This window comes from Protopterus annectens, chromosome 10.part0 (assembly GCF_019279795.1).
Source record: "Protopterus annectens isolate FY-2018-M chromosome 10.part0, PAN1.0, whole genome shotgun sequence".
In the NCBI taxonomy this organism is placed as follows: Eukaryota; Metazoa; Chordata; order Ceratodontiformes; family Protopteridae; genus Protopterus; species Protopterus annectens.
In genome coordinates, this window is record NC_056744.1 from 109,644,670 (window position 1) to 109,669,791 (window position 25,122).

The 25,122-nt window shown below is 39.5% G+C and overlaps 1 protein-coding gene across 2 annotated transcripts in view; it reads left to right on the top strand.

The window, feature by feature from the left end:
- AATK (apoptosis associated tyrosine kinase) overlaps positions 1–25,122 on the top strand; it is a 2,480,061-nt gene that overhangs the window by 2,223,386 nt on the left and 231,553 nt on the right. For both annotated transcript variants that reach the window (XM_044085080.1, XM_044085081.1), the window contains one exon: positions 24,472–24,593. In XM_044085080.1, coding sequence (XP_043941015.1) covers positions 24,472–24,593 — 122 coding nt within the window. The remainder of the gene's footprint in view (positions 1–24,471; positions 24,594–25,122) is intronic.

Below are 25,122 nucleotides of genomic sequence, written 5' to 3' on the forward strand. Positions count from 1 at the left end.
GTGAGGTTGGTAGAAAAGGTGGGTTGTGAGAACATAGTGAAGTACTGTGAAGGAAAACAGTAGAAAGTGAGATGAAGAAGGGTAGTTTCTGAAAAAGAGACGAGAGCAATACTGCTGAAACAGGGTATGACGCCATTATTTGGCTGCCAGAGAGAGGCACATATGTTTGGTGGCTATTGACACCAGCATATTTCCAAGCTTTCTAGGTATAAATAATTATTTACTTAATTACCTGTTGATTTTGTAAAGGGCAGGTGATTTCAGTTTTCAGGTATGGCCTACATCCAAGAGGCAGCACAGCTTTCCGGGTAACAATGTGCTCTTCAAGATAGAAATGTAAGGGTTTAAAATATAACTTAAATGCAAGATATTGTGCACCAGCTTTCAATGAAACAGTATTTGCACGAAGTTTGAAAAGCTTGGAATATTTCCAACATGTAACAACACTGGGCTTGAGGAACTAGGACTTTGTGGCATGTCAGTGCCTTATACATGACATGCTGGGGAATGTTGTATGATTTTGTATTCTAATTAACATGTTAGATCATTGTAGCATGACCAGAAGTTGCTGAGAGAAAGACAACGCTACTGTGACTCCACTTTGTAGGGCTACATCCTGTAGCTTAGGAAATCATTAGTCAAAAGTACAGTTGTGTAAGGTACTTACCAAAATGGCAGATCCCTGAGGAGAGATCACTACAACAAGTTAAAACATTTGGGTTTGCTTACCTTTTGTTTCTTGTGCCATGTCAGGATTTTCCTGGCAGTCATTATACAAAGTTGGTCTTGAACTTGCAGGTATGTTCAGAGAGGTGCCAAAAGACTCCTACATTTAGCCAAAGCTTTCATGTGTTCTTTTTAGTTCTTCAAGCCAGGAAGACCACAGGGAAAGCATGGTTCTGGTAGAGCAATAGCCAATGCTAAACCAAAGTATCCCCACGCAATAAGTATCCGAGGACACTTAAAAACACTTTTTCAAACTGTTTTAAGTGTGTAAACAGTGAGTACATATGTACATAGTCCACAAACAGGAGAATGATGGGAGGGAAGCTTTATTGCTATAGTAACTTGTTATGGTAAATTCCTTACACAGCTATACTGTCTTCTTTTGAATGGGTCACTGGAACAGTACCTCATAATAGTTGAGTAGATTCCTAAACAGCATTTTTCAGTAATGGGAGGAAGACAGGAGATCATTTGTAATACAAAACAGTCAAAATATGCACTCTGAAGTATGCCCCCTAATTGCATTGTCTGAAAAAGGTGTGGACAGTGCTCCATGTGGCAGATTCTAAAGTATTTTATGTAGAAAGAGCTCAAAGTAATCAGTTGCAGTAGGGCATAGTCTAACAGTACCTTGCAGGATTTTATTATACTTACAAAACATGATACAATGGGCCAGCCACTGTGGTGAGGTTTGTTGAAATGCAAGCAGGTTTTTTCCTCTCCTCTTTGTTTGAAAATAAGAATAAATAGTACATTGGTCTGTTTTCCTAAAAACAGGAGATTTCCAAGTATGGTGTCTGAACTGTCTGTGGACATCCAGAATGTATAACAGATGTGCTCCCTTGCTTTGCTTTAGTAGTTCTGATATAATACTTGGAGCTGAATATATGGGCTGAGGGATACACCAAGACAGTCTTGGGTATAAATGAAGGACTTGTCTTCAGAGGCAACATACAAGGTGGCTTGCCCATGAAGTCTTGAATCTGTAGAATCTTTCTGCTTCAAGTTAGACCATCCAGAAACAGCATTTTTGAAGAAATGCACTTAATGTCCACTGTGCCAGCTAGCATGAAGGAAGGCAGAGATAAGTTTTCCAACATGATGTTCAAGTCCTGTGGGGGCATACGTGTGTTCTTAAGAGGTTTTAAATGGAGGACTTTAAGAGATGGGTTTGCTGCTGTCTGTGGAAGAAAGCTGGCATTTAGACATGAATTGCAGACTCACATTCTTTAGTGAATAGGCAGAATCTGACAAGATATGGCTGGAGTAATCCAAGATCCCTGAAATTGGATAGTGGATAAGTGGATCTAGGCTCCCTATGGAGATTTAAAAACAAAAATGTTTACATTTCTGTAGGCAACATTTCTTGAAATAGGTCTTTTGGCTTACTGTAGGATAGGGAACACCTATCTCGTAGAGAGTCACTTTGTATATTTTAAGCTTCATAGCAATACTCTGTCAGTACTCTTTAAGAAGTACTGCATGAAACATTCACAAAGGCATAACGGATACTACTGCCTCACTGTCTGTTTTTGTGTCACCTTTTTATCATTTATAATAAATATAGGCACAGTTCTTTATCTGAGAACTTATAAGAACATTGGTAATTCAGCGTCATTGTCATATGCTTGACTCTGCTGTGAAAACATAAAGGTAAATCTGATGAGCTGATTTTTAAAATGCTGAAGGGGTATCATTCTGAGCCTAAATGACTGGTAACTGGATAAAGTTTTTGTTATACCTGGAAAAAAAAACTTAATGCCTGACAATGCAGTAACTTAGTATGTTGCTGAACTGAAAAAATGTGCTGACTATGAATCTTGTTTGTGTTTAGATAAACATAAACTTGTTAGTGTCATTTGGGTGCATCTTGTGAGAGTAAATTACTTCTAGAACTGAATTTAACATTTCCAATCCATTCCTGATTGCTGCAGATGCAGATACCCAACCATTGAGAAAGCACAAGACAAAAGTTTGTGCTGTGCATGAAGTTATAGGGAAATCATATAAAAGATAGAATTTTTGATATAACTGAAACAGTAAAAAAAGTCATGGTTTACGGCACTATAATTACAAAAAGGCTTAGTGCAAAAGTTGTGGAAAAGTTAAGCATATAAAATGGGTATGTTGCATTAAAGAACAGTTGCAAGACAAGAACAAAAATAATAATTTGGATGGTAAAATGCTAAATATAAATGGAAGGATAAACAAGTATGTGAAAATGAGAGTGAATTGCACAATTGGTGCAATAGATACTTGATTTGCTTGAGGAAGAATTTCATGAGGAGCTTGACGAGGAGTTAGTGTGACCATGTTGGCACCATATTTTTGCAAAATTGCATCATTAGCAGGTACAATGAAGGGGAAAGGAGTAAGGATCCTGAAAGAACTGAGAAAGATAAAGTGATATTAAATCAATGAGGCATTGCAAATGGACAGCTCTGACTGTTCCTGTATTACAAAAATGATAATGAGCTATGCGTTTGGAGGGATTACAAACCGGCCATTGAGTCAGGATGCAAGCAGTGGGATATACTATATCTACTCCCAAGTGTGGAAGTGCTGAAGGCCATTCTGAAAGGTGAAACTGTCTTTTCTGCAACAGATGTAACCACTGTGCGTCAGCGGGTATTATCTCATGATCACTACAAAAGCATGAAATAATTACTAGACATAGAGGTCTGTCTGTGTGTAATAGGTTACTGTTCAGTATGAGCTCCACAGCATTTATGTTTTGAAGAAAAATGGAAAATGTCTATAAGGATTCGAATGCAGATACATACTTGGATGATTTGCTGATAACTGAGAAGGTAGAAAATGATCATTCCAGTAACTACTGTTGTAACGTTTGCTGCATTGTGGACCAAAGAGTTAGAAAATCACAGCATAAGTTTGAGAAATAACAATTTGAATGTGTGGGGCATATTTAAGAGAAGGTGAAAGCCTTTCAAGACCCCTCACCAACACACGTACAAACTCATGAATGATCTGTAGGCATTTTTTGCCTAATTGTTATGGAAAGTCAGTGCCTAGCTAAAGTACAGTGTTAGGAACTGCAAAGGTTACTGAGGGATGACATGTAGTGGGTAGGTGTGTCATAATGGTTATAGCATGGTTATAGTATTCACCTCACAGACACAAAGTAGAGGGTTTGTTTCTGACTTTAGGTTATTGTCTAGGTATAAAATGACCCTTCAGGGCAGTTAACCAAGTATCACCCTGTAAACCTTTAAGATAATGTGAAATGGCACTAAAAACAAGCTGACCAGAGTTATTTCAGACAATAAATAAAATGTTGACTTGTGATAAGGTGCAGGAATACCCAGTGGTCATTTGTGGCACCTCAGTTTATGGCACGGGTACAGTGATTCAACATTTGATGCCTTTAGAGGAGGAGAGATTGCTTTCTTATATATCAAGGACCATCTGTCTGGGTGAGAGAAACTATTACTAAATTGAGATGAAAGCACTTTTGTACTGTTTGGAGTAAAGAAATGTCAACAGTGCCACTGAGCAAAAATTGAAGTTGGTTGCTGACAGCAATTATTATTTGATGAGTTTGCCCACCATGGCAGAAGCAAGAATACACAGATGAGCTGTGATACTGCCAGCCTATGGTTATCACATAGAGAGCTTCCAAGAGTCTGCTGTTTTGGGTGTTGATGTCTGGGTGCCGACTCTGTTAGCCTTTATGACACCCTGAAATGTCTGGGGCAGAGAAGGAAAAGCACATTTTGACTTGGGTACACATATTGTTTCCATGTAAGTTTTTTCTAGGAGAAGAGGAATCCCCTGCAGCACTGCAGCCAATGAAAGTACTCTGTCATGCAGATGATAGACGTGTCATCCTGGGGGAGATAGGGTCTGGGAATTGTCAGGATAATAATCAGACTTTGGGTATAATGAGAATTTAACCAGACTTATAGTTTTCTTCAGAGAATAAAGATAGAGGCTGCTTTTATGTTCTTCTTTTATTCTCAGGTTGTATATCTGTACTGTTGATGGTTTGTAGGTTTCGGTACAAAATGTAGACTTACACTGGCCAAGGGCGTAGAAAGTAACACAGAGGAGAGATAGAGACTAACACAGTGTGTGTGTGTGGGGGGGGGGGGGGGGTTAGACACTAACACAGAAGGGTAAGAGACTAACACAGATCCTTTTTTGCAGCAGGCAGTTTCTTGTACAGTTTTATGGTAATCCCAAGTAAACAATTAGTAGTAAAGTCCAGGAGTAGATAACAGAAGAGTACTTGTAAGTGGTTGTGTATGGGAGAAACCCTCTTTAGCAGTGGGTATTTTAAGTTTTCCCATCATGCATTCAGGAGCTGCCATATTTTTAATTTGTAATGTAATTCTGGATGGCTCTGATGAAGATAGTCCTAACTTTAGTGTTAGTATCTGAAGCACCAGAAGCAGAAGTTGTTCTTTCAGTACTTTTGCAATAGTCTTATTCTAAGCTATACTTCTTTATACTGTCACTAGGCCACGTGAAAACCCACTGGCTATGCCACAGAGTAAGAGGATCCCAGCAAAATGCCAGGATGTTCTCTGTCAGGCTGTGGTAAGCCAGCTTTTGTTGTGCAGCAGTGTGAAGCATAGTGTAGTAGTTTTAGCTATCTTCTGCCCTTAAATGTAGATTTCATGTAGCTAATGTGACATTATTAGTCTAAGACAATTATTTGTGTACCGTGGTACTTTGTCCTGTATACTGTTATCTATGTATTTTTATTTCGTTTTAGTTGTGGTAGATGTGGTGCCAGTTGTCTAAGGTTAGGCATTTTCGCACACTTGCATACACTTATAAAATATGGTGTCTGTCTTGTACAGCTTATGTTCAGCAACATGTAACCCTTGCAGCATTTTTTTGAGGAGGCCTTCTGCCCCATGTTATTGTTTTGCCTTATTTTCTCCTCTCCTTTAGTGATATTCAGTAACATTTTTGCATTTCTTTGCACTCATACCAAGGTTTTCTCTATTTCTCTCTGTATTTTCCTTTGTTTATCCTTGTCAGTAAAAATATCCTGCTCCTTCCTATTAATATATCTTACTTTCTCCCCATGTGAGTCATATATGAGGTGATAGTTTTTGAACCTGTTAGCTGCTGTTATACATTAAGGTGGTGCTGCTGGGTGGCCTGAACAACACCATCCTTGTGGTTGTCCATCCCACGACTGTTGGATTTGTTCCCAGCAGCAGTGGCTGCTGTTTAATCTCAAATTGGATGCTGTCAGTCAACAGAGAGTGCAAAAGTTTCCACTACAGTTGAAGTTTGAGGCACTCCCAGGAAGAATGACTGTGTTAATGCTTCCACACCCTATCCCATTCAGTACTACTTTACTGTGCTCTGATCAATCGGTATCCCTCTCACACAGATAGACAAGACAGACACACAGACACATTTGTAAGTCTGCATAAACAAAAAATTCACTGTTGTCTGTGGAGTTAAGATTGCATTAAACTTTACAATCTTCTGTAACAAACAGTAAAGGTATCACGTAGATTGTGAGGTGAAGTTAGAAAAGTAATGAATAGTTGCTGAAACCAAGTAAAATGAAGCTAAGAATACATTTCAATATACAGCAGTTCTGATTTTATATTACCAGATAAACTGTTGGACTGCAACAGTTATGAAGACCTCACCCACGGTGACATCACAAGCAAAACATAACATCATGAAAGTGAAAGTACTAATGTAAATGTAATCAAATCATAAAAAAGATCTTTTTAATGACAATTTCTGTAGAGATTTAAACAAAAGAACAACTGCAAGTCAAATGCTGTAACATCAAGACATGTTAAAGGAAATGTCTGCACAGAATTGCAGAAATTTGTGACAAAAATTGCTTCTGAATTTATAAAGAACTTAAGCAATAAAAATTCTATATGTTTTGAGTTTTCAGTTTTCTTGTTCTATAAACCATGCATGCAATATAGCATGTAATGAACCTAAAGTATCTCCATATAAAAGATCTCTAGTGCAGATATTTGAGTTGGTGCTTCTCTGCTGTGAGATACTTTAGCCTTCCAGCACAACTGTTATATTTGTTTCTGTTTTGTGGGTATTCAGTCCTCCTTCCACCAAAGGGATATATCAAGGGAGTCCTAAGTCATGAAGGATAAGCCTTCTTGTTACACTTTAGCTGCATGAGTAAGAAATGAAACATACTGAAGAAGTGCATCCTACTTATCACTATCACTTTCTAAACGTAAGCACCTCTTTACCTTAAAAAAACGGTTATCTGATCAGTATCCTAAAGGCAATAAATACCACCTGCCTGAAACATGCTTTCATCAAATGAGGTTGCTAGAAGCTGCATTTACTTTTGTCAAGAAGTGTAGCAAACTTGGAATTCATTATATTAAGTTCAGGAATAAAAGGATAACAAGACTTCCTCACATAGAAGATATCAGTTTCCAGAAATCTTCTCAATCACAGTTTTTATCCAGAGGAGTGTGTGTGTGTGTGTGTGTGTGTGTGTGTGTGTGTGTGTGTGTGTGTGTGTGTGTGTGTGTGTGCGTGTGTGCGTGTGTGCGTGAGTGCGTGTGTGCGTGTGTGTGCGTGTGTGTGTGAGTGCGTGTGTGTGTTTGTGTGTGAGACATACTTTTACAATTTCCTACATATGTTCTACATATGCAATCTTTGCGTCTGGCAGTTTGACACAGAAGTTTAAGATTGTGGTTGATATACCTTATCCTGCAGCAATTCTCAGTTTGATTCCCACGGCCTTCATCTGCTTGCTGTGTCATCCTGAGCTAATTAATTAACCACATAGTTCTGAACCGAGTCAAAAATGGGATAAGTGCTCTAACCAGATAACAAATTGTTTTTCACTTCTCTCACCACGTCTGCCTACTTCACTTTCATAATGTTTCAGCAGGGACAATAACAAGGGGGCAATCATTTCTTTGTTTTGTTCCATTACTTTGTTTAGTATATTCCTGTCCCGCGGTGGTGGTGCTGTGGTAGCGTTGTCGCCTCACAGTAAGATGCTGTCCGGTTCAATTCTCAGCTAGAACGTCTTCTGCGTGGAGACATGTGTGAATGGGCGCACCTTCGTTGAAGGTTTTGCGTCAGGGCTAGTAACTCGGCACGTAAAAATCAACTACCAATCATTAGCGGACCGGAGTTCCGCTGTGGTGACCCCTAACCAGAAAAGCCGAAAGACACAAACAAACTTTGTTTAGTATATTCCTACCTCACAAAACATGCAAGTTGTTTGCTGATCCCAAACTGTCCATATATTGCATTTACCTTTGCCCTTGAGTAGTGACTAAAAAGTGTCATAGTCAGATAGTTGCCTTAACCACTTAAAAGAATATATTAAATACAATTAAATCCAACTGATGAAAAAGTTACAGATAAGTCCACTGATGTGGTTCTAGAGAAGGTTATTAAAAGAAGAAGACTACATTTTAACGTCTATACTATTTTCTAGGGTTGCCACCTTTGCAAAGACCCAAAGTGGGACATTTTTTGTAGAATTGTCAGATGTTGTAGGACAAAACATACCCATGGCCAGTACAAGGAATAGAACTTCACTTTTTTTGCCAAAATAAAAGCTTATTCTTCTAACATTTCATAGGTTTATAGGTTCATACTAGGCTATCTGCCCTAGGGCATTTATAAGCCTAGCCAGAGTGTGTTTGGCTTTCGCCAACCATTTTAAATGAATTTTGCTATGCCCTTTTTCGAGGTTAGTATACTGTGCCTCTGTCTAACAGTGACACAGAAGTGATACCCGGGGTAAACCTACTATCTCCCATCCACTCATCAAGATTCCTCTTGAAGAGAGTCAGTGAGCGACTCTGCCTAACCTGGACTGGGATTTTATTCCAGAGTGAAGGGAGCCTCTAGGTTATGAATCTGTCCCTCCAGCATGTCCTATTTATTTCAGTGCTGAGGTTCAAGTCTCTCGAGTGCGTAGTTCGATGGGATTTGGATTTTCTGAGGTGCAGCATGTCCATTAATTCCGGGTTGGACATGGCTTTATATGTCAGGCACAGATCGCCTCTGAGCAGGCGGTATGCCACTGAGTAGAGCCGGAGTTTCTTTAACCGAGCAGCATATGGCATCTGTTTGAGCCCTTTGATCTTCTTGGTGAGGTACTTTTGGGGTCTTTCCAGTTGCTGCAAGTGTCTGGTAAGGTACATCCCAAAAGGGGCATTGTACTCAATTATGGGCCTGATGAGGGATGAGTAAAGAGGCGTGATGACCTCCCCTGATCTTGATGTGAATCCCTTCATGATTAGGTGGGCTATATAAAATGTTTTTCTAACCACTTTGGCCACGTGGTTGTCAAATGAGAGATTGCTATCAACTTGGGTCCCCAGGTCCCTAATTACTTCTTCTGTACTTAATGGATTACCACCTATGTGGTAATTTGTGGGCACTTTGTTTTTGCCAAAGGGGATGACTATACACTTTTTGGTGTTTAGCTTGAGGCCATGGCTCTGGCACCAGTTGTTTGTTTCTATGAGGCCCTTTTGTAGGATGCTCGTGTCGGCTGGAGAGTCAATTATGGTGCCCAGTTTGCAGTCATCTGCGAACTTGGTCAGCCACAGTCCTTCCGTGTTAGCCTGTACCTCCGAGAAATATATACCGAACAAGAGAGGTCCCAGGACTGAGCCTTATGGGACGCCACTTGTAACTGGTTTGGAGTCTGACATGGCTCCAGCAATTCTAACCATGTGGGTTCTGTCCTTGAGCCAGTTTGCAACCCATCTAGTGACATAGGGGTTTATATTTAAGCTGGTGAGCTTATCTATAATGCCCGAGTGGGGTATTGTATCGAAGGCTTTTGCAAGGTCCAGGTAGGCTGTGTGGACCACCTTCCCCTCGTCAATGGCCTTGGTGACTGTTTCAAAGAAATCAACCAGGTTTAAGAGGCAGGATCTGCCCTTAACAAAGCTGAACTGGGTAGGATCCAGTGTCTGTAGGTCGCCAATATCTTTATTTATGAGGTCCACGATGATCCTTTCCATAGCTTTGCAGACCAAGCTAGTCAGGCTTATGGGCGATAGTTTCCAGGATCCGTTGAGGCACCATCTTTGTGGAGAGGGACCACTGTTGCTGTACGCCACTCTTTAGGTACATATCCTGTAGTAAGGCTGAGATTGAACAGTAGTTTTATGTTTGGGTTTAGTTCTTCTTGGAGTTCATGTAGGATGCAGCCCGGGACACAGTCTGGTCCCATTGATGCTGTGTTTTTTGCTTTGGAGAGTGCGGCTCTTACCTGAGCATCTGAGATGTCAGGGGGGCAGCACTCTGCTGGGATAGATATTTGCCCTTTTGGTGGGGAAGGGGGGAGAAGTTTGCGCTGAACCTGTCAGCTAGGATGTTGGCAATGTCTGTGGGCTTGGTGTATTTTTTGTCATTTTGGACTAATTCTGAGCATATCTGGGAATTCCCACCCAGGTTCCTAACATAACTAAAGAAAGCCTTGTGATTATCCTTAGTGTCCTGTGCAATTTTTCTCTCTAAGCTGGCCTTAGACGATTTTATGAGTGCCCATAGTTTTTTGCTAATACTGATCAGAGCTGCCTTCCCTTTTTGGGATTTTGCTCTATCATGTAGTAGCTTCCTCCTTCTATTGTATAGTTTGTTTATGGCTGTGGTCCACCAGGCAGGACGCCTAACTTTGGAGGATTGGGTCTTGGTTTTATTTGGGATTGCATGATCCATGCATTCCTGAAGGTGTTCATAGAATGCGTTTATAAAGGATTCTGCGGTCTGGACCATATTTTCCACAGGCCTGGGGGCTTTGAAGGATTCCACCTCAGTTTTGAGGAGTGTGAAATTTGCTTTAGAGAAGTTTTTCACTGTGGTTTTCTGGGCAGGGGCTGGGGTCGGGATGTGAATATCTAGTGAGATTAGTTTATGGTCTGATCTTACCAGTGAGAGATACACTTCTGGTCTGGAGCATAGAGACCCCATGTTGGTGATGATCAGGTCCAGTATGTTTTCCCCTCTTGTGGGAGTGGCAACAAGGTGTTCCATAGCATTTGAGTTTATAAATTCTAGGAACCTTCGGGCTAGGGTGTTGGAGCTAGAGTAATGGTCCCAGTCTATGTTAGGGTAGTTGAAGTCACCCAATATAATGGTGTTTGGAGAGACCTTCATATTTTCCAGTGTTCTCAGGAAGGCCGAGTGGGGTTCCTGGGTTGGGAGGGTGGTCTGTAGCAGGCTATAAACTGAAAGGCAGTTTTACCCACTGTTAGTTGCACATGGGTAGTCTCTGATGCTTCGTGCTGTGCCACCAACCTGGAGGTGTGGGTATCTTTGACGAATATTGATACTCCCCTCCTTTTGTGGTTCGGTCCAAGTTTTGGGGCCAAAAAACATGGTATGAGGTATAACCTGGTAGTGCTGGGGTGCTCTTGGGAGCCTTGAACCAGGTTTCTGTTACTGCACAGATATCGATGTTCTCCATGCTAAGGAGAGTTTCGAGTGCATGCATCTTGAGGTTTAGACTTCTGGCGTTGAGTAGCATTACTCTTAGTTTCTTATCCCTTGTGATACCTATGGAGGTGGGATTGTCTTTTGAGCCTTGCCTAAAAAAGGCACTATAGGGGTGGCAAGAGCCTTTGCCAATATCCGAAAGCCCAGGGGTGACAGGTGCAAGCCGTCCCTAGTGAAGCATCGTGGCTTGTCGAGCATGTCATCCCAGGCAGACAGGCATTGGATCCCCTTTGAATGACACCAATACTTAAGCCAATTGTTGAAATTGATCATCTTGTCTTCATATTGTGGCATCATTCTTGGTGAGGGTAAGATGCTACTCAAGGTCAGGGTCATACCGGCCTGGGCTACATGCTCAGAGAGCTCCTCTATGTCTCTCTTCATGCAGTCCAGGGAGGTACGTCTCAGGTCATTCACACCAGCATGGACAATGACTGAGTCATGTTTGTACTTGCCTTGGAGTAACCTGAGTGCTTGTGTTATATGGCGGATCCTAGCGCCCGACAGGCAGCTCACCGTGACCTTCTCCTTGTTTAGCCTGGTGAGCGGGACGTCAGTGTGCCTGACGATAGAGTCACCTATTACAAGTGTATCAGGTGTGTTATTTAGCCTTAAGGGCTGTGACTGTTCGGCACACTGGCTTTGTGAGCTATGTGTTGCACGTGTTTTGTTTTGGGGCAGCGGTTGCCTGGGTGTCTGCTTTGGAGGTCTGTGCTGCTTAGGCAGATTTTTATTTAGAGCCTCAGAGTATGTTTTTGTGTGTTTATGTATTTGCTTTGCTGTCTTGAATTGCTTATGCTATTTCATATAATATTTAGAGGTTTAAGATAAAAAAATAATTATTTTACGCAACTATTAAAGAAAACTTAGGAAATATTTTCATCCTAAAATATCAGGGCATTTGCCATTTTTTTTGCAGGACACAACTGCCCAAAGAGGGACTGTCCCTCACAAAGTGGGACAGGTGGTAACCCTACTATTTTCATGCTGTGCGTCTGGAAATTGTCTCCCCTGCATATTTCTGTTCTTTGGCTAGCTACATTAACCTGGTCCTTCCTGGGCTTGGCTGTTGCAGACACTTTCCATAGATCTTGCTGTACTGTTCTCTGGTAGAATTTTTCAGGGAAGATACTTTGAAAATGACTATGTAGTACCACTTTCTTTAATTCATTGCAGTTACTTATTTAATACGGTTGTCTCCTAAATAGCCTAAAACATGACCTAGCAGGACCACTTGAGGCACTCTTCCACTGCAGCCTCAAAACAGGTTATGTGCCAGATGAACGGAAGGCCGCAACAGTCATCCCTCTGCAAAAGGGTAGACCATCAACTGACCCCAAGAATTAGTTTAAACCTCTAAATATTATATGAAATAGCATAAGCAATTCAAGAGACTGACAAGTCTAGTATGCAAAGCCGTGGAACAAATTATCATGGAAATTATCAGCAAGGACATTTGCAAGCTACAGACACTGGACCCATCCAAATTTGACTTTGTTAAGGGAAGGTCTTGCTTACTTAACTTGGTAGACTTCTTTGAGAGGGTCACCATGGCTATGAGGGGAAGACAGTCAGCCTTGACCTGGCCAAGGCATTCAGTACAATACCCCAACTTAGGTATTGTTAACTACCTGTTATAACTAGACATAAATCCCTATATAACCCACTACATTGCCAGCAGTCTCACAGATAGGACCCAAGAAGTCAGGATCGGTGAGACCACCTCCACCAAGAGACTGGTCTCCAGTGGAGTACCCAAGGGCTCTGTGTTGGGCCCGCTCCTGTTTGGCATCTACTTCTCAGATGTCAAGGCTAATGTCAAAGGCCTTTGACTCACCAAGTTCACAGATGACTGTAAATTGGGAGCTATCATAAATCCCCCATGACACCAACTTCCTACAAGAGGGTCTAATACAAACAAATGACTGGTGTGAAAGCCACAGATTAAAACTCAATGCAAAGAAAGGCATTACAGTGCCCTTTGGAAAATTGTCCATCCAAGCTAATTACTTCATCAATAAATCACCAGTAGGAGCTGACCCGATAGTTAGAGATCTGGGAACACATGTAAGCAGTAATCTGGCATTCGACCAACATGTAGCCAAGACAGTAAGAAAATCATTCTGTGTTGCCCAACTCATAAGCAATTAGACTCCTGTTTGAGTACTGTGACCCCTCTAACATGTACCTGACCAGGCACTTGCAACAGTTGGAATGTCCTCAAAGGTTCCTCACCAGGATACTCCACGGTATGAATACCCCGTCCTACACAGATCAGCTTAAGGCCGCATATCTGTACTTAGTCTCCTACAGGTTACTGAGAGGCAATCTATGCCTAGCATATAAGGCATCCTCATATCCAGCTCTGATGGAACTCTTGCACAGCCACAAGACAAACAGCACTAGAAACACTAGATCCAGGGACCTGAAGTTTGTCTGTAACATAATTAGAACCTGCAGGAGGGACTGAGATGTGTCTCAAAGGCTCACCACACTATGAAATAAGCTGCCCATCTATGTGAAGCAGAGTTCATCCCTGAATCTATTAAAAAAAAACCTTGATAATTGGATGGGAAATCACAAATTCACCCCTGGTCTGGCTACCATGTCTTTGATGGACAGAGGTCAACAGTAAGTAAAATTAATCCACAACTAGCATACTCCCCCACACATAACCCTTATCTACCTCTTTACTAACATACCTCATTATATAAGCGTCCAAGGAACTCTGGGACAAAACTAAGTTGGGTTGAATGGCTAGCCTTGTAAGGATCCTGGTAATTTAGTCTAGTATAAACCTCTGAATCTATAAACCTATGAAGTAAGGGAAGCTGTCAGAGTGTTTTCCACTCCTAAGGAGCACTTGACTTGCTTCCTCGGTTGTTATTCTTGTGTTTGTGTCCATGGTATGGTTATATCATATTGGTTGTTAATGTGTTTTTGTGCCCATGGTATGGTTATAGCTTATTGGTTGTTATTGTATTTGTGTCCATGGTATGGTTATATCGTATTGGTTGTTATTGTGTTTGTGTCCATGGCATGGTTTATCGTATTGATTGTTACTGTGTTTGTGTCTATGGTATGGTTATATTGTATTGATTGTTACTGTGTTTGTGTGAATGGTATGGTTATATCGTATTGGTTGTTATTGTGTTTGTGTCCATGGTATGGTTATATCGTATTGGTTGTTATTGTGTTTGTGTCCATGGCATGGTTTATCGTATTGATTGTTACTGTGTTTGTGTCTATGGTATGGTTATATTGTATTGATTGTTACTGCGTTTGTGTGAATGGTATGGTTATATCGTATTGGTTGTTATTGTGTTTGTGTCCATGGTATGGTTATATCGTATTGGTTGTTGTTGTGTTTGTGTCCATAGTATGGTTATATCATATATGAGTTCCCTTCCTCCTACTCTTCTTTGTGTGTGTGTTAGGCTACATCTGGATTTGAATGTCAACAAAATACACCTCTTCTTCTTGCTAATTGTCAAAAATGTGTTATGATCTGCTCTCTCAAAATGTTTGCCTGCTTAATTTTGTCATGCTGTTTTAGCACAGATCTTGAAAAGGGAGAAAGTATTCATTTTTGTTACCACGTCAACCAAAAAATTAATTGCTCCTAGGATAGGGCAGTGTGTGTTTGCTCTAATGAAAGACAGTGACTCATGCCACAGTAGAGTACATATGGAAAGTAAAGAATGTTAAATATGCTAAGACTTAAAGTTATTTTAGAGTAATTAGCTGAGATGACATTGAAACGGGCTGGACAAGGTAGCCTTTGCTTGAATGCTAGTCCATATTATAAGTAATGCATGGACTTTCCAGGTTATTACCTTTTTCTCAGAGCAGTACCAAAGACACCGGCAGCAATGAAGAACAAAAAGAATTTGTGACTGAGACCATGACAAAGGTCTACTTGGCTGCATCTGGGTAAAGGTGAAAAACAGACCTCCTGCACAGGAAGCAATACATATCCAAAGGATTTCTGCAAAACATTTTTAGTGTTGTAGATGGAGCAGATTCCTTTAATGGGAGTTAACTAGCAATGAAAACAAAGTGAAATGGTGGCCTGGAACTCGCCTCAGAGCTGTGATTTGAATAAGTGTATCAGAAGGTAAACAAGGCAGCAAGAAAGAATGCCTGGTTTTAATATGAAGTAGGCATAAAGACTGCAGTTACAATTTGTTTTGAGACATAAAGCACCAAATGTTTCCATATGTTTGTTTTACTTTCCATTTCACAATGAACTAAAACAGCAAGGATACACACGTAGCTTGGTCTATTTTTCTTGGCTTGTATCAATGTAAACGAAAGAGGTTGTTTCTCTCATTTTCTCTGATTTACCATCTCCCCATACATAGCTAAAGTTTTGTTGCTGACTGCATTTTAGAAAGGTGGGAAGGGGACCATAGGTAATAGAACTACAAATGAATTGTGAAATTTGTAAAAGTCAGAAACTGAGCAGCCCATATTTACCAAAAGAGTACAGATTACCCTCTTTCTGTACACAGCCAGTAGTTATGTTGTCGAGCTTGTCTAAGTGTCATGTTTGCTCACTTTTGCACTTTTACTCTTTTACTTGCTGAATGCAAATTATAGCGATGCAGTTTACCTTGATGTCATTCTGTTTTTCCTGAAACTGCCACTTTCCAGAGAAGCATTATATATGTTGTTCTAAAGATTTTATTTTAAAATATTGCTGTTTCTTTGAGATGCTGTAACCTCAAAGTAAAAATAAGTATGGAGGTACAGGGGATGCAGTTCTCCTCCAAAAACATTTGAGTATCATGTGGGTGAAGTTTTTGCTAGAATAGACTGTTTTGAGAACAACTGAGGACAATCTTTTATGTACTCAGGAAAACAGTTTCATGCAGTCAGGAAAGGGCTACAGAATTTTTGAATAATGAGGTGTGTGTATATATGTATGTAAGTATATGTGTGTGTACACATATAAATATATATATATATACATATATATATATATATCTACACATTATTTTAAGACATAAAGCACCTAAATGTTTCCATACATTGTTTGCTTTACTTTCCATTTCACAACGAACTTTGGACAGCGAGGATATATGAGTAACTTGTTCTTTTGTCTTGGCTTGTGTCAATGTAAATGAAAGAGGTCGTTTCTCTCAAAAAAAAAAAAGCAAAAGTCCACAAGTGAAGGAAACCAAAGGTGTGCAACTCCAAAAACACAGCAAAAAACAAGAAAAGTTCCACAGACCACCAGGCTAAAAACGATATTCTTTATTGTAGACATTAGCGCTTTCAGGACGAACCCTTCTTCAGATGTAACACATGGTAAAACAGTCTTGGTGTTTAAAAGAATACAAACCAAAAACAATACAACAATTAAATATAGGGTCTCTAACTACTAAGAATGGGCTTTAAAGGCACCACACCATTAAGTTCTGGATGCCTTCCAGCTCCTAACTCTATTATCCATCTAGTTTCACAATACTCAGTGTAATTGGTAACATCGCCCCCCCCCCCTAGGATTACATTTCACTTGCTGTAAAGCCTGAAAGTAAAATTAATGTCCATGACATTTAGCAATATGTAAAGAAAGTGCATTGTGTTTATCCTGTAGAGAAATCGCAGAAAGATGTCTTAAAATTATGTCCTTGAACTTACAGTTAGTCTTGTCTACATAAAAGGATGGACAGCATGCACACTTAGCTACATAGACTATATTTTTAGAGAGGCAGGTGACCATCGCCTTAGGGCTGTAAACCCTCTTAGTGATGGGATGTATAAAAACAGAATCCCTGCTAATATACCTGCAAGCTTTACAGTGTTGACAGGGATGAGTGCCTGTTCTCCCAGCAAAATTTGTGTCCATGTTCATCCTATCACAAAGAATCTGTTTTAAATCTCTATTCCTTTTAAAAACAAAATTCGGAGAATCACCCACCAACCTCTTCAGGGAATCATCTGACCTTAGGATTCTCTAATTTCCTTGTATAATATCTTGTACCCATCTAACATCACTACTATCGGTAATATGTAAATCTACTCTACTTTTATTACCACTTTTACTAATTTGATTAAACCTTGGAATGCTGGTACTGTTCCTTAGCCTATTCGCTACCCCCACTGAAGAGAACCAGGGTGCTGCTACGGTCTCTCTGGAGCACATCACAGTGTGTGTCGTCTTATACACCTCAGTACATTTGTAACCTCTAGAAACTAATCTGGAAGTAAAACCAGTCATCTCATCTGAGAGGACTCGATCATCTATACAAAGCCTAGACAGCCATAGTGCCTGTCTTTTACAAAGTTCTGAAAGACAAAGCCTGGGTGCATGCTATCCTTGGCCAAAAGACCATTTTTCCAACACTCCTTTCCAAAGATATTAGTACTAAAAGCCCCATCAGCATTACATTCTATCTTAACGTCTAAGAAATCAATATCACTGTGTGAGTATCATACAGAGAACCTCAAAAAACTTCTGGTATGCTCAAGTAATTGATGAAGTCCATCAAGGCCTCAGTAGTGTCAGCCCAGTACAAAAAAAAATCATCTACAAACCGTGTGTAGAAAATAAGTTGTTGTTACTATTCATGTTCAACATTAAAAAGGGTGTCTTCCTCCCACTGTGCGAGGACTAAATTGGCATATGAGGCATAGGGGATGCCCATGGCAACCCCCCATTTCTGCCAATAATATTGTTTTTCAAAAAAAATGTATTTTCTAACACAACTTCCAACAAACATAAAATCTGCAAAACAGTCTTTTTATCAAAATAATCATGAACATTCAAAGACTTTTTAACTGCTGTGAGTCCAAACCCATTCGGTATAACAGTAAATAAATTCTTAATGTCCAAAGTAACTAACAAAATCGAATTACTAAAAACATTACTACTAATAAAATCATGTAGCAAGGTCAAAAAATATGCACTCTCTCTTAAAATCCGAGGCACAGTAGAAACTATTGATTTCAATTTAGACTCAATCCACATAGAACAGTATTCAGTAATCCATCCTCTGCCTGAAACAATAGGCCTAAGAGGTGGATCACTTAAGCTTTTGTGTCTTTTGGGGAAGGCTTTGAAGATCGGTGTTACAGGGTGGTCAACAACAACAAATTTGAAAATATCTTCATTAAGAATACCTGTAGTTTAAGTTCACATAAGACGCTCCTAACATGTGCAACAATCCTCAAGACTTCCACTGAAGTTATCTTAACATAAGTCGCGTCAGAATTAAGCATAGATTCAATTTTACTAACATAATAGCTAATGTCCATCAGGACTATTCTCCCACCCTTGAACGCTGGTTGTATGACCAAGTCTTATTATTGTCTTGCAAACATTTTAAGGCTGCTCTTTCATCATACGTTAAATTGTAAAAACATTTGTTCTTACAGTACTGATCCAGGCTACATAACTGGTCTTCAGAAGTTTTAATGAAAATTTCAATCATAGGATCCATTGGTGGAACAAACAAACTGAGTTTTCTCACATTACCAGCATTAAGGTTCTTTCCATCACCCATATCATATAACCTTTTTAATTGTAAATTCTTGCCAAACTGCTTAAGATCTATAATAAGATCAGTTTACACATGTTTAGCTGCTGGTACATAATTCAGCCCCTTAATCAATATGAGAAGTTGTAAATAAGATACCACAACACTAGAAAGGTTGAAAACCAATTGGTTAGTACCTGTAGTCAAACCACCGTTTTTCTCCGTTTCCGTTCTTTGCTGCCTGATCTGCGTAATGGACTCGCCAACTGCAGATCTACTCTCTTCTCTTTCTTTTTCCTCATTGGAACAGGTAGTGGATGAAAAAACAGCTGTGAATAAAGTGTCTTGGGTCTCACTCCCAAGGCAAGAGTATCTGAACCAGTCGCACTCACAGCAGAGGTTACACTTGACTGAATATGTTCAGTCTCTGAATTTTTCTCCTTGCCTTTCTCCTTCTCCCTCTGCAGGCATGTAGCTGGACATCACCGTACTGGTTGATTCTGAAGAACTCAATGATGATTGGTCGGACGAGGCTGCTTGACAAGCTTGTTCAGCCAATCCCGTACCTTCTGCTGTTACACTGGTATGAACTGTGCTCCGTTTTGCATTAGCCAAGGAAACCTTGGGCCACACAAAGATGTTGCCATGACTAAAATCTAAGTAGTCTCTATTTAACTTTTTAGTTTTGACCTGTTGAAGTTTGATGTCACAGGCACTAACGGCACAATAAAGTGTATCCAGTCTAAGCAGGTAGTTCTCACTCTAAAACTTCCTTTCAATTTCACACTGTTGGTGTTCCACAGATTTAGCCAACCTTTGTTCCTTAGGTTGGAAGAAATCTGTAAGTCAGCGCATATATTTAAAACTGGTCTCAAGATTAATTTCTTGCCAGCGTGCCAACAATTTGGGATGACGGTCCCCATAGGTAGGCATACAGAGGACCCTCATACCTCGTGGAACAATATGGAAACTGGAAATGTAGGCAGGCTTCTAAATGTAAACACTGCCATTGCAGCCATTTCAGTTGATACAGTTCATTTTCTAAAGTTGTAAACAATTCCGCAAAACACTCACTATTATCCATTTTCACAGATCCAGCAGTATCTGCAGTACCTTTGGAAAATGTGACATTGAAGAGAGAATTATTATGAATAGAAGGCAGCTTCCTCATTTATTCACAAATGGATTTGGCTACAGGTGTAGCTGGGTTGTAGTCAACTTCAGCATAATCTTCTATAAAATTAGCCATGTGTACCTTCACTTGTAAAAACAGCAAACAAAAGCAAAAGTCCAGAAGTGAAGGAAACCAAAGGTCTGCAGCTCCAAAAACACACCAAAAAACAAGAAAAGTTCCACAGATCACCAGGCTAAAAACGATATTCTTTATTGTTGATGTTAGCACTTTCAGGATGAACCCTTCTTTAGACGTAAAACATGGTAAAACAATCTTAGTATTTAAAAGAATACAAACCTGTAGGCGAATCGCAGAAAGATGTCTTAAAATTTCTGATTTAGGTATAAAAATATATATAGCTCAACTGAAATTAGTTGACTTTACCTTTGGTTTATATCTGTTTTGCCAACAATATTTGGTCAGCTCAACAGATGGTCGACTGGTGTGCAAGACTGCACAATTCTCAGGGTAGGGAAATATGCCCTCTCCCCAAGATTTTCTGATCTGAGATTTAGTATATATAATTAACAGGAGGTGTGGAGGGTGCAGGGGGATTTCCCCCTGCAAAAAAGCAATGTTTTAATATATTTTTTATTGTAACGTTTTGCATGTGCCATGATTGTCAATCAGCACATGCATAGTAGTACGTCGATATTTTGTTGTTGACTTTATAAACATTGATGTTTGGGTGTTTCATTTAATTTCAGTAAACCTATCTATATATGTGTGTGTGTGTGTGTGTGTGTGTGTGTGTGTGTGTGTCTGTGTGTGTGTATATATATATATATATATATATATATATATATATATATATATATATATTTTTTTTTTTGTGTGTCTGTATTTATGTGAATCTATTTTATATATACGTATTGTTTATATATATCTGTATGTGTGTGTGTGTGTGTGTGTGTGTGTGTGTATATATATATATATATATATATATATATATATATATGTATATACCACCAAAAATCACTCCAACACTAAAAAGATGTCTTTTTCACGCGAGCTAGGGATCAAGGTATTTTATCGGGAACATTGTTTTCCCAATTGTTTGTGGAACAACCTGTTTCTCAATATTTTTATTTGGTCCATAAGATACATAAATCCCTCTTAAATCCTCCGGGATGCCCGATAGTGGTGGGAAGGGGATCTTTGATTGAGCCGTTGTCTGAATATTTGGAGTTTAAACTTAAACCTCTTCTTTATTTGGTAAGGGCCAGGGTCAAGGATGCCAAACAATGTTTGCAACTGATGAATGATTTATAGGTTTCCAATGATGCATATCTGGGCACTTTGGATGTGCAATCATTATATACTAGTATCCCCCATGAGGGGGTGTTATGGCTGTTCGGTATTGGATGCAACAGTCTGGTTCATTCAGGGAACCTGAAATATTATTTTTGTCCTCTATGCTACAATTGGTATTAGAACATAATGCTTTCACTTTCAACAATGAATGGTATCTGCAGGTAAAGGGGATGGCTATGGGGGCTACATTTGCCCCCATTTATGCCAACCTCTTTATGGGTTATTTTGAAGTTCAGTATATCTAAAATCAAGACAATAATTTTTCATCCCAGTTAATGTGGCGCAGATACTTGAATGATTGTTGGGTGGTTTGGCAGGGAGAGACACCTGTTTGGCAAGCTTTTGTGACTTACTTAAATAGCAACAAGTATGGCATTTATTTCTGTGGAAAAATAGAACTATTTGCCACTGATTTTTTAGATGTAAATGTTACCAAGGCCATAGATGGGACTGTGATTACTAGTCTCTATAGGAAGCCTTTTTCAAAAAATTTAGTATTACATGCCAGCAGCTATCATCCCAGCCATATTATTAATAACATACCCAAAACCCAGTTCCAGAGAATAAGGAGAATTTGTTCTGGTGACCAAGAGTATGAAAGGCAGGCCTCGTGTTTGAAATCACAGTTTTTAAACAGAGGTTATCGTGAGCCAGTTGTTAATAAGGCATATTCACAGTCCAAGGCTTATAGTAGGACCAGTTTTCTATATGATTTTCATAGCCAACAGAGATCCAACAAGGGTAAATTGAGATTTATTACCACGTTTGGTAGTAATACTTTCAGGATCAAAACAGTAATTTCCAAATATTGGCATGTATTACAATCAGACCCATTTTTGCTACACTAGTAGATGAGAAATGCAGTTTTGGTTACAATAAGGGTAAATCCTTGGGACAATATTTTTCTTCATTCAAAAAAGGAAACTATCCATCTATGAAATTACAACATATAGGGGTGGGTAGTATATATTATGGTCATTGCAAATATTGTAAGTTAATTTCAAAAACTCAATCCTTCACTTTGGTTAATACCAGAAAAGTTTATGATATTCGTTATTTGATCAAATGTACAAATGCATGGGTTATTTACATGGCGGTATGCCAGTGTGAAGCTTTTTATATAGGGAAAATCTCATGTGCTTTAAAACAGAGGATAGCTTTGTATATTAGTGATATAAAATGCAAGCATATCCGAAGTGCTTTATATAAACACACACTGGTGCACAGTGCTGCCCATTTTGTGTTTGTAGGCAGTGATAAGGTGAAAGGACAAGTTATGAATGAATCTTTTAAACATACAATATTGTTGAACAAAGAACATGGAAGGATAGTTAACTTAGGGAGGCATCTTGACTCACTGCATTGGTAACACCTACCTGTCTAGTGTCACAGTATGAAGAGCCTAGTACCTCATGCTGAAAGTGGTGGGCTGTGTGGTCAGGAGATTGCGCACTTGCAAAAGAATGCATACAGCTAGAGAGGCAACTATAGCAGAACTCATAGGCTGCTTAAGGGGGTGGGGATGAGACAATTCACAAAATCTGCAGACTGGCCTGCTCCCTAACACCTGACACTCTCCTTGACCTAGAAGCCAAGGACTAGAGGACTATCGCCCTGATGGAGGAAAGAATGATCAACTGAGTACAAGAAGGGGGAGCTAATGGGCTGATCATGTGGAAAAAAACCTGTTAGTGCTCCAATAACATGCTCTGTTCTTGATGTAAATTTCTCACACCTGTTTCTCAAACATATAACAGTTTGGTTATGCCCAGGGACCATCATATTCCCTTATGTCTTCCATGATGTCCCCTCTCTATCGCTCTTTCTCTCACTCAGTATCATGTGGTTTTCATTTCTTTATTTATCCTTGGAAACACCTGTTAACAAGCAGCCCCTTCTTTGTGTACCAACTATAAATTGCCTAAATGTATAAGGTGTGCAGTGAGAAACTGAGTATCTTCCTGCTATGCATGTTATGGTTCTTAATTGATAGCTTGAATCTATGAGAAGTGCTGAAGGCTGATGGTAATGGATAATGAGGTCTGGTTTGAGATCCCCTAGCAGTTCATTCTAGGCACCATCAATACTGTTCAACATATTTGGAAAATGCATTGCTCTAGATCATTCTAGAAAAATGCATCTGTTTGTGGTCAACACATGCATCGGTGGCTGGACTGACTACAGGAGAGTGACCAGAGTAGCTGCAGAGCCAGTGAACTGCCTTGTGATAAGATTAAACCAAGCTGAACCACCAAGTAAAAATATAGGCTTGTATACCACAGAAAGTTTATCCTTTTGACCTAAAACTGTTAAATGTCTATGTGTGTTTATGTGTGGATTTTAAGGGGAAAGGCTGGGCATTTGTAAGCAAGGAAAATGATCCCTTATAAAGAGCTGTAAGCTGTCTGCAATGATGACTGCATAGCCACATGCAGAAAAACCTGCAGGAGGAAATGATGATACACTAGGGGAGCAGCAGATACACTAGGGCAGCAGCAGATACACTAGGGCAATAGCAGGGTAGGAGAGGCAAATAGCATTTTTTATTTAGGAATGAGGGCTCTGGATAAGGTGGATGAACTGTGCGGTCTCTTATTGCTCTCTCCTTTTTTATTCTTCTGTATTCTGAAAGATCTGTAGTCAGAGTAAATGGATTTCTTTTATCATGACACTGATGGTGATTCTGCAGAATTTCATGGGAGAATGGATATATACCTGCAGACCATGATAATTGTTGTGATGGTCATGACTTACTTGACATGAGTTCAAACGGTAAAAGTCTGTACCAAGGACAAAGTCTGCGTTTGGGAACAATAACCCATTTGGTAGTACATCTTATTTTTAAAACTGAGGTCTTACAGTGGTAATTTTGTCATTGGCTGTGCAAACTGATTTATTTTATGCTTAGCTGTTTTTTTTTCAAAACTTTCCTCTGAACTGAAGAGCTGTATTGTCTCCAGACAAATGCACAGTGTGGATCAACATTTTTCAGTGATCCCTGCAGAAGCTAGGTTCCCAGATTTTTGAGGGAAGGGGAAATGACCACACCCGGCTGGAGGAAACAACACAGCTGTTAACTTTCCCATAACTGAGCTGGAGGAGGGATGGGAGGGGGGTGTCAGTAGGTGGAAGATATTTCATGACAGCCCAGAATACATATTTGTGATTTGTGACTGTTGTAGTTAATAAACATGTGTTATTCTGTTACAGATGGCGTATGCTTAACGTTAAGACACAGTAGAAATCTATGTGATTAGCCTTTAAACACATTTTCTAGTTGCCCATTTTACTGATGTGATTCTTTTGTCTTGGCAGGATGATTACTTCATAACTGCTGACCAGCTGTGGGTCGCTCTGCGCTGGATCGCACCTGAACTTGTTGATGACGTGCATGGCAACCTTCTGGTTGTGAACCAGACAAAGTCCAGTAATATATGGTAGGCAGAGGAAGATATTTTTTAGTGCCCATGTGCGTTGGCACTGTGTAATTTTCAGGCACTATGCTTTACATCCCTTTTCATTTTCCCTTTTAGCTTTTTTAACATTGTACAGAGTTGAGATTACTTACTAATTCAGTTGTTTGAGTTACCAGATGCTAATCGACCTTGTGTAAGTAATTCCCTGAGCCAGGTAACAACACACTGTTAATTAAAGTAGTCTTTAATTGCCATTAATTAAGTGGCTTTATTATGTTTCATTGTTATTTTAGGGTTATGTTCTTTATTTCATTTGTCTGTCATTTGCCTTGCATCATCAGCAATGTATTAAATACCTGTCATTATATGAACTCGTTCTGGTGTAGTTTTAAAAACATCAGTTTTTTGTCCTCCTTGTTCTGCAATTCACTTTAGCTGAGTCTTATATAAAACAGTGTCTTATCAATAAATCAAATAAAAAAAAAATGTTTGCCCAGGAAAACAGAAATGACAAAAAAAATTATAAAATCTGATACTGACTTTCTTAAAC